Source organism: Ranitomeya variabilis, chromosome 1, assembly GCF_051348905.1.
Source record: "Ranitomeya variabilis isolate aRanVar5 chromosome 1, aRanVar5.hap1, whole genome shotgun sequence".
In the NCBI taxonomy this organism is placed as follows: Eukaryota; Metazoa; Chordata; class Amphibia; order Anura; family Dendrobatidae; genus Ranitomeya; species Ranitomeya variabilis.
The window spans coordinates 881071093-881085511 of record NC_135232.1 but is presented as its reverse complement, the minus strand read 5'-3'; the positions used below and the strand labels follow the sequence as shown (position 1 = coordinate 881085511).

Genomic DNA, 14419 nt, shown 5'->3' with positions numbered 1-14419 from the left:
CTGACATGTAAGGAACGCTCTGGCCGTGCTGATTCAGCGAGGCCTGATTGCTTCGTGTCACGTGATTGCTGGCTGCAGGTTAAAGGTCGGCTGGGCGCTCGTGGGGTCGTGTACACAGGTCTGTGCTTCCTCTATGTATATCGCTGCTGTATACCGCTGCGGCTCAGAGCTTTCTGGCTTACGGAGACCAGTAGTCACTCAGGAGTAAAAGCATGGTCTGTACTGGTCCTGTGCATTTTAGGGGGCTGCAGGGGTTTGTACATAGGATTAATAATACTGACCCCTCTAGTCACGTGTTAATTGCATCATATTATTAGAAGCACAGAAGTGATTTATTCCCCACAATGTTCCACAGCTGCTGTACAGACTGATCCCTGCTGGCAGGTAGTGAAGGCACTCTGGGGGTCTTTCATGGCAATTTATCCCCCATCAATGATATTACAGGTTGATCTGATTTGTTTAAAGGCCCCTTTGCAGAGAAGCCGCGATCTGCCAGTGAACAAGCGCCCCCCGCCTTGTTGGCCGATCACGGGGCATGTTTGTATAGTCCTGTGACCGCCTTAGAGGGGGCTGGCCGTAGCATGGACGCTATGAGATCGGTGGGAATCGGCATCGGTAATAAGTAATTTGTTTGTCGGTCAGTGTCAGATCCCCACCGGTTTTATATCGTGGGCCTGTTACAGGGATAAAGCATAAAGTGTTTGTTTCCAGATGACCCCTGTAAGACCCCCACGTCAGCCATACCCACTTGGGCCAATTCCACTGGTAAAACCAAAAACTGTGTCCATGCAGTAATTTCATAGCTAGCGATTTAAAGTGGTTGCACCCAGTATATGAGTTATCAGTAGTAGAGGGAACGGAGCTCTGCTGAGCCGCATGCACCTCCGCCATATCCATTCTCTATTGGACTGCGGAGTACTGCACCTGGCTGTGTCCATCGTCCCATAGAGAAAGAATAGGGCACGGTGTGCATGGTCTATAATTACCAGATCACCGAATGTATGTAAGGGCCTCACTACTCGCCCCTGACGGCAGATGACATAGGAAACAAGGATTGGGCTGTTGGATTTCCACAAACCTCTATACAGAGAATCTGTCGCCAGGTTTTTACTTCCTAATCTGAGAGCTGCATAATGTAGAGACAGAGAGCCTGATTCTGATCACTTTTTGGGCTTCTTGCTGTGATTTTGATAACCTCTCTTTTGTCATCAGGAGATTATCACTAACAGACTAATAAACCTGCAACCAAAAAAGACAAAGTGTATGCAGACAAAATTGGGATCACCACACTGAATCCAAGTTCAAACAAATAACATCTTTATTTAGGAAAACATCACACAAAGACATAAAAACATGCTTAAAAACACCCCCTAAAAAATGTGACCTGGGGTAACGGGTCCATACAAGTAGTAAATGAATGTTATAACATAACACATAGCCTTAAACAACCAATATATAGATCATGAAAACCATAGTGACCAGCATGTGGGCGTTATATGGTGCTATATAATACCACAGACCAAATGGTGCACCCTCAATGTTCTGTGCCCCACAGCAAGAAATCCAAAAATAGGGTGGCACATAGTGCACCTAGAGGCATACTGAACACAGCATGGATAACCAAACCCTAAAGTTCAGGTCCCCTGTGTGCTCTATCAACTCACCCTGCCTAGCACCCAGGTGGTAAAAGGGCTCCTAGCAGCGCTGGTTATGTAGATTTATGACAGGCTATGTCATAGTTGTGACCCACGCGTATCGACGCCCGCAGCGTCTTCCTCAAGGTCAGTGATGTGGGTGGGGTTATATAGAGCACAACATTCAGAGAACTGGTAGATCTGCAGCAGATAAAATAGTGATTTAATCAAAACTGCAGCAAGCAGCTCAGTAAGTGACACGTATCACTGGAATCAGGGCCTCTGCCCCATCATGCTACTCTCAGATGGGCATCAAAAACCCAGTGCTCAGTTCCCTTTAGTTGGCTGGTATCTCATGTCAGTGAATCAAGCCAATTATGCTAATGTCACCTTAGTGTGGCCCAATTCTATCGCATGAGAGAATCACAGAACAGGTGTGGAGAAGATGGAGAAATTTTCTCCATCTTCTCCCTTCTGTGTGAGCGGTAATCGGACTGCACTCTGGTGCCATCTGAGTGCAGTCCGATGGTTCACACCTATATACCCCTAAAGTTAAGACCAAGCTTGGTGGATTTGTGTCCCATGCAGATTTTCTGTGGATTCCACCCTTATACATTGAAGCTGTGAAGATCTGCAGCACGCTAATGTTTTCACACTTGGGATTTTCCAAAACTCCATCCACACGCATCGCGCTGTAGTTTGCTGCACATATGGTGTAGATTCCGCACTACTACTCCACCACATCTTCACTCACCCTGCGGCTTCCAGATCCAAAGTCATAGGCATAGAAATGGCTGTCGAGTTTGGGTCGGGAGAGCCGCGGAGAGTCTGTGCGCTGCAGTCCGTGCTCCGACCACGTTTCATGGACGTCTGCAGGATGAGCTAAGAAGTGGCCATGTAGTAGTGTGGACTCTATACCACTCAGTCCAAGGCTCCCGAATGTCTGTAGAAGCCCCTGGGCTATGTTCACAGTCACACAGAGGTTTTTAGCGAGGATTCTCTCCAAAACTTTGTATTAATTTCTAAAGTGAAATCCACTTTGCTGATCACATGAGAACTTGTTCTGCAAACAGAAGGTTCTAGAAAAAACACTTCAAAACCGCTTCAGAAAAAGATTTCATCCAAAAATCTCCCCAAACAAGGTGGTTTCTGGCTAAAAATCTCACTTAAAGCACGTCCGCTCCAAGAAGATGTCCTAGAACTGTGCTTCTTGTAGGGAGCCTGGTATTAGATGATGCTGCCCGAACTACAAGCGGCATGACTTGCAGCCAAGTATATGTTAGGCCGGCGTCACACTCAGCGTAAGACAATACGGTCCATTTTTTACGGCCGTAATACGGAGAAATGTTCCCAAAATAGTGATCCGTATGTCCTCCGTAGGCCGGGTGTGGTAGCGTATTTTGCGCATGGCATCCTCCGTATGTAATCCGTATGGCATCCGTACTGCGATATTTTCTCGCAGGCTTGCAAAACCGACATCTAATGGATTTATGTGCTCCAATGTTCGTTAAAACATATACAGTATATATATATATATATATATATATATATATATGTCATTGAGACACATATATATATATATTCTGTATTTATATTTAATTCAGCGCGATATATGTTAAAAGCCGGTAATTCAATTGCCGGCTTTTCATTTCTCCTGCCTAAACCCGACAGGATATGAGACATGGTTTACATACAGTAAACCATCTCATATCCCCTTTTTTTGCATATTCCACACTACTAATGTTAGCAGTGTGTATGTGCAAAATTTGGGCGCTGTAGCTGCTAAAATAAAGGGTTAAATGGCGGAAAAAATTGGCGTGGGCTCCCGCGCAATTTTCTCCGCCAGAGTGGTAAAGCCAGTGACTGAGGACAGATATTAATAGCCTAGAGAGGGTCCATGGTTATTGGCCCCCCCGTGGCTAAAAACATCTGCCCCCAGCCACCCCAGAAAAGACACATCTCGAAGATGCGCCTATTCTGGCACTTGGCCACTCTCTTCCCACTCCCTGTAGCGGTGGGATATGGGGTAATGAAGGGTTAATGCCACCTTGCTATTGGAAGATGACATTAAGCCAGATTAATAATGGAGAGGCGTCAATTATGACACCTATCCATTATTAATCCAATTTTCTGAAAGGGTTAAAAAACACATACACACATTATTAAAAAGTATTTTAATGAAATAAACACACAGGTTGTTTTAGTATTTTATTGCTCTCTCAATCCAGCTGAACACCCTCGCTTGGCAAAATAATAAACCCACAAGATACATACCCTCTGATGACCTGTCACGTCCCACGAGGTAATCCATCTGAAGGGGTTAACTCAATTTACAGGCAGGAGCTGCGCTAAAGCACTCGCTCGTGCCTGTAACCCCCGGGGAATGAATGAAAGCTGAGTGATCTGATCTGTACTTACATTGAGTTGCGGTGAGGCGCCCTCTGGTGGATGAACTCATATGAACTCGAGCGTGGGAACTTTTCTAAGGCTCCAGTTCATGAGTTCATCCACCAGAGGGCGCCTCACCGCAACTCAATGTAAGTACAGATCACTCAGCTTTCATTCATTCCCCGGGGGTTACAGGCACGAGCGAGTGCTTTAGCGCAGCTCCTGCCTGTAAATTGAGTTAACCCCTTCAGATGGATTACCTCGTGGGACGTGACAGGTCATCTGAGGGTATGTATCTTGTGGGTTTATTATTTTGCCAAGCGAGGGTGTTCAGCTGGATTGAGAGAGCAATAAAATACTAAAACAACCTGTGTGTTTATTTCATTAAAATACTTTTTAATAATGTGTGTGTGTGTTTTTTAACCCTTTCAGAAAATTGGATTAATAATGGATAGGTGACATAATTGACGCCTCTCCGTTATTAATCTGGCTTAATGTCACCTTACAATAGCAAGGTGGCATTAACCCTTCATTACCCCATATCCCACCGCTACAGGGAGTGGGAAGAGAGTGGCCAAGTGCCAGAATAGGCGCATCTTCCAGATGGGGCAGATGTTTTTAGCCACGGGGGGGCCAATAACCGTGGACCCTCTCCTGGCTATTAATATCTGTCCTCAGTCACTGGCTTTACCACTCTGGCGGAGAAAATTGCGCGGGAGCCCACGCCAATTTTTTCCGCCATTTAACCCTTTATTTTAGCAGCTACAGTGCCCAAATTTTGCACATACACACTACTAACATTAGTAGTGTGGAATATGCAAAAAAAAAGGGGATATGAGATGGTTTACTGTATGTAAACCATGTCTCATATCCTGTCGGGTTTAGGCAGGAGAAATGAAAAGCCGGCAATTGAATTACCGACTTTTCACTAACACCGCTGCGTATTTCTCGCAAGTCACACTGCTGGTCCGTGTGGAATCCGTATTTTTCTCGCCCCCATAGACTTTCATTGGCGATTTATTTGCGCAATACGCTGACAAACGCAGCATGCTGCGATTTTGTACGGCCATAGACCGTATAATACGGATCAGTAAAATACGGCTGATAGGAGCTGGGACATAGGGAATCATTGGGCCGTGTGTTATGCGTATTTTACGGATGTATTTTCTGCGCTCATACGTCCGTAAAACTCGCCAGTGTGACGCCGGCCTTACCCTGACATGCTGCGGGGACTGTAGGGAGAGGCCCCACTAGTCCGAAGCCCCCACTGATACCAGTATATCGCTACTGGAACTATAAGGTTTTTGTGTTGTGTACATGTGGAAGTCTACCTGTAATCATTGATCTGTGCTATTGGTCTGTTTCAGGCAGTATGGGTCGCTTAGATGGAAAAGTCATCTTGCTGTCAGCAGCAGCACAGGGGATTGGACAGGCTGCTGCCATAGTAAGTCCGCCACTTCATAAGTTTCTCACCCTCTGGTTTGATCAGTGTGGTCACCTTTTGGTGAATCTAAGGAACTTCATAAATTAATTTTCCCATGTATCCATACTATAGGAGTTCCCATGTTAAATATTTTTAAAAAATATATTTTTAGCAATTTTTTTACACACATATTAGAAATAAAAAATAAAAATCTTGCAATTTTCACACTGCCACTGGGGCTTTTTTAGATACTAAACTTCTTGCTTTTTCAGGAAACAATACATGTACATAGCCTTATTGAGCATACCCTGATCTTATCTTTTGTACTGAGCATGTGTAGAGGTAATCGTGAAAGAAGAGGGAGCAGGGTCAGGAGTAAAATCACCTATGGTGATTGGTGGATCCTGTTATTAGCTTTGTATAGAGGTGTTACCTATAATTGCAATCCTGCCTCTGATGATAACGAGCCTGCTGACAACTCTTCCTGAAAGGAAAGGAATTATGAGTCTAAAAAAGCCCCAATGGCCAGTCTGAAAATTGCAAGATTACAATTTTTTTAAATGTTGCTTAAACAGTGGGTCATTGTCTGCTGATACAGTTAGGTCCATATATATTTGGACAGAGACAACATTTTTCTAATTTTGGTTATAGACATTACCACAATGAATTTTAAACAAAACAATTCAGATGCAGTTGAAGTTCAGACTTTCAGCTTTCATTTGAGGGTATCCACATTAAAGTTGGATGAAGGATTTAGGAGTTTCAGGTCCCTAACATGTGCCACCCTGTTTTTAAAGGGACCAAAAGTAATTGGACAATTGACTCCAAGGCTATTTCATAGACAGGCGTGGGCAATCCCTTTGTTATGTCATTCTCAATTTAGCAGACTGTACTAACTGTAGCTTCCCTCGAAGTCCAGAGTCTTTACAAATGAATTCAGACTGCCATTTTCAGTACAGTAGATTTTGTCTACAGATACATTCACGAGCAGGCATCTAAAAAAAAAAAAAAAAATGTAAATCTTGTCGTTATGTGATTGTCCAAAAATGTTGCATTGCTTCGCCATATATCACGGACTGAAAGTAGTTTCTGCACTGTGACGTACAGTGTGTATTCATTTAATTGTTCATGTGGGAGGGAAACTGTCATCCGCTTGAGGACTTTGAAATCATTAACCTCTTAATGTCTCATGGGCAGATAAATTCATCAATGAGTGGGTCGGAATTGTGTGAAACCTGCTCACGAAATGAGCTCTCTCCACACACGGCCGTTGCTAGTTTCGCTATATAGCCGGCATCCGCCTGAGGTGCAGATGACTGTAGCATTTCTCATCCGATCTGGATGATTATGCAAATGACACTCTGATCAGAGTGTGATCATAATGTGATCTGATTTTTTTTGGATGTTTACTTTCTGTCAGCTGGAAATCTGACTTGCAAGGCCAAGATGAATCTGAATAACTGATCAAAAAGAGGCATGCAGTGATATTAGAGGAAAAAACTGGTCATGTGCACGACCTCATGGACTAACATTGGTCTGAGTGCGAACCGATATTTGTCAGATCGCACTCGGACAGAAAATATGATCGCCTGCTCAACCCTTACAGTAATGGTTAGTGCTGAGCTCCAATTGCTGCTGTTAACCATTTACATGCTGCTGTCAATCACTAACAGCAACATTTTAATGGAGAGGTCGCCCGTGCTCATTGTCTCCTGGACTAACATGGCAGCTGGGACCTACTAAAGGCTTCCATGGCTGCCACATTATTACTCAAGAGAAACCCAGCCTGAGCTGTTTAGGAGACTGTGATTTGCGCTTTTTCCAGCAATAATGTGTTATTGCAGTATATAATAGAACAATTGATGAAAAAGGATTGCAGTTTCAAGTTATGTAGGGGTGAAAAAAAAATAGTTAACATTTTTTATAACTTATTAATTTTTTATCACAATATTTCTAATACAAATATCCAAAAAGTTAAGAATAAAGAGAAGCTAAGCAAAATATAAGACATTAACAACAGGTAACATCCCCAGGATTTGGACTGCACCCGCTGCTGCCAAACAAGGGTTCAAGAACCACAGAATACACAGAAATATGTGAAGAAAATAAGCACAAATTGCTCGCCACAACATCTAGCGTATTCACCAATCACGTCTGCCACACTCGGCGCGTCTCTCCTGATATAGGCTCATCAGTAGTACATACTGTGCATTTCATTAGAGAGTAGCCAAAATTCTCAAAAATCACTTCACTCAAAGGGATGTAGACAGCCTTGTAATAAAGTGCCGTGTGCAATCTGTGGTGCAGTGTCCTGTGTGGATTGTGGATGGAAGTTGTGCGCAATGGCAGCAAAATGGCCCGGCCTCCACCCTGAAGCATGTCTTCACCACTTCCGTAAATACTCGATTTATCAAATTATTGAAGTGGTTTCTGACTAAACCTCTCGCCATGTTTGAGTGTCTAAAAAAAAGACTTTAGTTCCAGTCAGGACTACGCAGAATGTTAGAAGACCTTACCCTAGCTGTGCTTCTGGAAGGGAACTTGTCATTAGATCCATTCTGCCCGAACTAGTAGATGACATATAGAATAAAAAAAAATGTCAGAATTATTACTACACCACCCAAAAAAATAAAAAGCAATGAAAACCTCATTTGTAACCCAAAGTGGTGTCAATAAATCATTCTGATATTTTGTTTTCACCACATGAATAAAAGATCCATACAAGTCTGATATCGCCGTACTCGTACTAACCTGGAGAATCGTGTCGCCAGGTCATTTTTATTTCTCTTTCGCCTCTCATTGGGGGACACAGGAACCATGGGTGTATGCTGCTGCCACTAGGAGGCTGACACTATGCACAAAAAAGTTAGCTCCTCCTCTGCAGTGTACACCCCACCGACTGGCATTATACTCTCCAATTTAGCTTAGTGTCAGTAGGAGGTGGACACGGGTCTTTTATTAGACCCCTATCTACCTCAATGTGCGTCGTTTTCTTTTCAGGTTTCCGGAGGGATACAGCGTGAATAGTCACAACTGTAATCCCACAATGCGGACTATGAGTACGGCGTGTACTGCCACCCCGTATCCTTATAGATCCGACTGCAGGACCAAAGAACTCGTCACTGGGAAAGCCTACCACACAAGCGTGCTCAGATGACCGGTCCTGCCTCCGTCCCCCACCCACTCGCCGTCCAGAGCCTGTCGGTTGGAGGAGACGAGGACGTCCAGCTCCACGGACGTCTAATACCCTCCACGGCTTGAGGTTAGTAATGGACGGCGTGGGATGTTTAGGTTAGTATCCCTTTCCCTTCCCACCTGCCCTTCTGTCTCATGGGGGTTCTCTGTGGATTCCCTGTTACAGGGTGCGCAATCCTCTTCCTTGTCAGGGAAATATGGGCTCCTGCGGCCGCATCTTTGCTCTGTGCAGCGTGGCGCCCTATGGCAGTCGCGCTGCTGTTCCTGCGCCCTGCACTTTTCCTCTGGCGGCCGCATTTTTTACCTGGCACCTGGGCGACAGATCGTCCGGCGACCGCATTTTTTACAGGCAGCTGTGCTGCCTCGTCTGCGACTGTATCTTTGGTCCGTGCAGCGCGGCCCCCTACAGGCAGCCGCACCGTTCTCATCCGGCGGCCGTACCGTTTCCGGTCCCGTGGCCCTCTCCGACTCCGCCCACTTCCTGCATTCTCGGGTGGGCTTTTCTCCCGCCTGACTGTCTCAGCGAGCTCCGCCCCCGGCGCCATCTTGGTGCTCCTGGCCAGGCAATTAGCCCTGCCCACCACCAGGAATGCCTTGTTACGCCTTCCCAAGAGCACGAATCCTGGCATCCTTCACACCTGCGGTCGTCTCAGCCCCACAGCCTGTCCCGGACAGGAGAGTTCCAGAGGTCTGCTCCGTCTGTCTGCACCCCTGCTTTGAGTATCATTCTGAAGCGCATCTTCAAAACCGTGCAGCCTTCTATCCGAAAATCGCATCGCCTGCCGTGAGTAGCTTTGCTCTGCAGACTGACACTCTCCTCTGCTCTTCTGTCCCCTAACCTTCTGGCATTTCTCAGGGGTTCGTTCGCCATGTCTACTTCCAAGGGAGGTCGCTCTCGTCCTCCTACTTCTGCCTCTATTTCCTCTGTCTTAGTCAAACACTTTGCGTGTTCGACTTGTAACTGCAAACTTCCGTCAGGTCAGTCCTCTCCCCTCTGTCAGGCCTGCAGCAACCCCATTATGCCCACCGCCCAGGACCCCCCTGCTGTTCCGCCCGAGAGCGAAGCCTCTACCCCAGACTGGGCTTCCTCTCTGTCACAATCCGTAGCGGATCTAACACGGGTGTCTCAAACTCTTGTGTCCATGCTTGATAGGTTGCCCCTGCAGACCCCCGCAGTAGCCAGCGGGTCGCAGGAGGCCCGTCCAAGCCTTCCGTTATAGGCCGCAAACGGTCCAGACAGGAACGACGGTCTGAGTCCTCTTCCCGTTCCATCTCGCCCCACGGTCCTTCTCTGCGGTTGGCTTCCCCAGGGTCCTCCTCCCTATCCGCCTTCGGAGGATATTTCGGAGCTGGATTCGAACCAAATCTCCAACATGAGGGATATCATTCAGAACCTCATTGGAGCGATAAATTAGACCTGTGGCATCAAAGATTCCTCTACGGAACTCGCAGACCAGGCGGTTTCATTTAGACGGTCTAAAACCACCTTCCAAGTTTTTTGCCCCTCACCCTGAATTTGAGGAGATCATGACAAGAGAAAGAGAGAATCCGACCAGACGCTTTCAGAGAGGAAAGCGCTTTGGGGTTTTATATCCTTTTTCTCCGGAGCTCACCGCTAATTGGACGGCTTCTCCCTCGGTGGATCCTCCAGTTTCCAGGCTGTCCACCAACACGGTCCTCCCGCTATCCGGCGGGGCATCTCTGAAAGACTCTAATGATAGAGTTATAGAGTCCTTTGCGAAGTCAGCCTTCGAGGCGGCTGCCTCCTCTCTATGCCCGGCCTTTGCTTCCACTTGGGTTTCTAAATCCATATCCAAATGGGCAAACAACTCCGTCAGGGCATCTTGGACGGGGCTCCACCCAGACAGCTGGCGGAGCTTGCCAACCAGATTTCTCATGCGGGTGAATACCTGCTCTCCACTTCCCTGGATGCCGCGTCTTGTGCGGCCCAGGCGTCCAGCAACGCTTTTGCCATCCGTCGGACCATTTGGCTCAAGGCCTGGCAGGCGGACATCTCTTCTAAAAAGTCCCTTACCAGCCTGCCTTTTCAGAGCTCACGTCTCTTTGGTTCCAAGCTGGACCAAATCATTAAGGACGCCACGGGGGCACAAGTTCTCTCCTTCCCCAGGCTAAACCTCGTCGCCCTCCTACTAGACGGCAATTTTGGTCTTTTCGTCGCTTCGTGGCGTCAAACGCTTTTTCCCAGCAGCAACAGAGGCCACAGGCACGTCAAGAGAAGAAGGCAGTATCCTTTAGACCCACTTCTTCCTGGCGTTCTCGCTACTCCCAGGGTAGATCCTCCAGGTCCAGGGCTGGAAGATCCACCTCGGCATGACTCTCGGCAAGACCCCAGCCCACCTCCCAAGCTGGGTGGTCGTCTCCTCTTCTTCAGGGACATCTGGATCTCCTCAGTAGAGGACGCATAGGTCAGGGAAGTTGTATCCTCGAGATACAAGATAAAGTTCGTTTCACGACCCCAGGATCGTTTCTTTGAGTCCCAACCTCCAAGAGACCCCGCTCTAGTTCCGGGTTTCTTCGCAGCCATCTCTTCTCTCCTCAAAGCCGGGGTAATCGTTCCCATCCCAGAAAAAGAACGGTTCACAGGGTTCTATTAGAATCTTTTTGTGGTACCGAAAAAAGACGGCAAGGTTCGTCCCATTCTGGACCTCAAATTGCTGAACAAGAGAGTTCGTCTGAAGCACTTTAGGATGGAATCCTTTCGTTCAGTAATTGCTTCCATGGAGGCTCAGGAATTTCTGTGTTCCATAGATATTCAGGACGCCTACCTCCATGTCCCGATATTCCCAGGACATCACTATTTCTTGCGCTTTGCTGTGCTCCAGGAATATTTTCAGTTCGTCGCCCTGCCGTTCGGTCTTGCAACTGCCCCAAGAGTTTTCACAAAGATCATGGCGGCGCTGATGGCCATCTTGAGGGTCAGAGGCCTGGTTCTGTTTCCATACCTCGACGACATCCTCATCAAGGCTCCGTCCTTTTCTCAGGCTCACGAAAGCCTGTTCATTGTTTTCGACACCCTAGCCCGTTTCGGGTGGCTAGTCAACCGGAAGAAGTCCTGCCTTATTCCTTCTCAGCGCATCATCTTTCTGGGCATGCTCTTCGACACTCATCAGACCAAAGTCTTCCTTCCCGAAGACAAGAGATCCATCCTTCGTTGGGACATACGCTTGCTCCAGGGTCCTCGGCCTCCCTCTCTGCGATCGGCCATGAAGGTTCTGGGAAGGATGGTAGCAACATTAGAAGCGATTCCCTTCGCCCAATTCCATTTGCGACCCCTTCAGCAAGCCATTCTGTTTCAGTGGGACAGGTCTGTCTTCTCCCTGGATCGTCCGATCCGACTCTCTCCCCGGGTCAAACGGTCCCTCAACTGGTGGCTGACGTCACCTCTCATCTCCCAGGGCAGGTCCTTTCTTCCAGTTCACTGGCAGGTGGTGATGACGGATGCCAGCCTGCTCGGCTGGGGTGCGGTGTTTCGCCACCTGACGGTTCAGGGCCATTGGTCGGCGCAGGAGTCAACTCTGCCGATCAATGTCCTCGAGATTCGGGCCATCTTTCTGTCCCTCCACCACTGGGAAAGGATTCTCAGGAGCCTACCAATCCGAATCCAGATGGACAACGCCACGGCTGTGGCTTACGTCAACCACCAGGGGGGGACTCTGAGCTCCTTGGCCCTTGCCGAGGTATCCAAGATCCTCCTCTGGGCAGAGGCAACGGTGCCGGTGATATCCGCGGTGCATATCCCCGGTGTGGACAATTGGGCCGCCGACTTCCTCAGCTGCGAGGGTTTCGCGGCAGGAGAATGGTCCTTGCACCAGGAAGTCTTCCATCAGATTTGTCTTCGATGGGGGACTCCGGACGTGGACCTCACGGCGTCTCGAACGAACAGGAAGGTTCCTCAGTTCGTCTCCAGGTCTCGCGATCCTCTTGCAGTGGGCGTCGACGCTCTGGCCATTCCTTGACTGTTTAGACCGCAGTTCTAAGAGCGTCCGGCCTTTCGGACCGGGTGATTTACACCATGATCCAGGCTCGGAAGCCTTCGTCTTCCAGGATCTACTAGCGTACCTGGGAGGCCTACTTCCGTTGGTGTGAGTCCAACCACGTTCCATCTTTGCCTTCCTTCAGGCAGGACTGGATTCGGGCCTTGCTCTTACTTCCCTAAAGGGCCAGGTTTCTGCGCTCTCCATCCTTTTTCAGAAAACTTTATCTTCTCGGCCACAGGTTAAGACCTTCCTTCAGGGAGCAGCCCATGCTGTCCCTCCGTATAGGGCCCCGGTGGATTCATGGGATTTAAATCTGGTCCTGGACTTTGAGGGTTTCCCCCTTTGAGCCTCTCAGGGAGATTCCCCTGTCAGTTCTTTCGTGGAAGGTGGCCTTTCTTGTGGCCATTACTTCTATCCGCCGCGTTTCCGAGTTGGCGGCCCTCTCTTGCCGACCTCCGTTCTTGGTCATTCACCAGGACAAGGTGGTCCTCAGGCCTCCACCTCCTTCCTTCCTTCCTAAGGTGGTTTCCACCTCAACGAGGACATCGTTCTACCTTCTTTTTGTCCAGCTCCGACTCATCCTCTGGAGCGATCGTTGAACAAGCTGGACCTCGTCAGGGCAGTGAGGATCTACCTGGATAGAACGTCCGCTTTCCGGAAGACGGATTATTTTTTCGTCATTCCTGATGGCACGCGTAGAGGCGACTATTGCTCGCTGGATCAGAACGGCAATTCTGGAGGCTTACCGGGTCAAGAACAGAGTGCCCAGACCCCCCAACCCCACCCCACCCCCGGGATAAAGGCTCACTCTATCCGGGCAGTCGGCGCCCCCTGGGCGGTGCACCACAGGGCTTCCGCCCTACAGCTTTGCAAAGCGGCAACCTGGTTTTCCATCCACACGTTTGCCAAATTTTACAAGGTCCATACCTACGCTTCGGCGGACGCCAGCCTAGGCAGAAGGATCTTGCAGGTGGCAGTGGTGAGTCCTCTGACCTGATGGAAGTCTGTTTTTCCCACCCCAGGGACTGCTTTGGGACGTCCCATGGTTCCTGTGTCCCCCAATGAGAGGCGATAAAGAAAACAGGATTTTTGGTTGCTTACCGTAAAATCTGTTTCTCGGAGCCATCATTGGGGGACACAGCTCCCTCCCATGTTAGTTTTCGCTGTTCTGTGTTCTATGACTGTTCTCATGTTTACAGTTCTCATGTTAGTGGTTATGTTTCAACCTTACTGGTTTTCTCCTACTGCTTTCTCACTAACTGAAGCGTACAATGCCAGTCGGTGGGGTGTACACTGCAGAGGAGGAGCTAACTTTTTTGTGCATAGTGTCAGCCTCCTAGTGGCAGCAGCATACACCCATGGTTCCTGTGTCCCCCGATGAAGGCTCCGAGAAACAGATTTTACGGTAAGCAACCAAAAATCCTGTTTTTGCAATGAATGTTGTAAAAACACAATCCCAAAAAATCTATGGCAGAATTATGTCTTTTTTTATGATTTCATCCCAGTTGGGATTTTTTTTCCTGTTTTTCAGTACATTATGTGGGAAAATGAATGGTGTCATTCCAAACTACAATTCAGTCTGCAGAAAAGACCTCGTATCGCTACTATGTTTAAAATACCGTAATCTAAACAGCAATGCTTCTTGGCCGCTGCTCCAGTCTTTGATTACAAGCTGCAGGGATGTCGTTATGGTTACAGTATATATCACCACTACAGTGGCTCTGCCGAAGTAGGCAGTACGAACTGCTGAGCTCAGTGACTGGCTGCAGCGGTGATGTAGC

At 48.0% G+C, this 14419-nt stretch overlaps 1 protein-coding gene across 2 annotated transcripts in view; it reads left to right on the top strand.

Moving 5' to 3' along the window:
- The window catches only part of BDH2 (3-hydroxybutyrate dehydrogenase 2), a 47568-nt gene continuing 33149 nt past the window's right edge, over nt 1–14419 (top strand). Inside the window, exons 1-2 of one of the 2 annotated variants that reach the window (XM_077278090.1) lie at nt 1–118; nt 5390–5466. In XM_077278090.1, coding sequence (XP_077134205.1) covers nt 5395–5466 — 72 coding nt within the window. In that variant the 5' untranslated portion in view covers nt 1–118; nt 5390–5394. Of the gene's footprint in view, nt 216–5389; nt 5467–14419 lie in introns of both variants that reach the window. The other variant, XM_077278098.1, reaches the window with a different exon arrangement.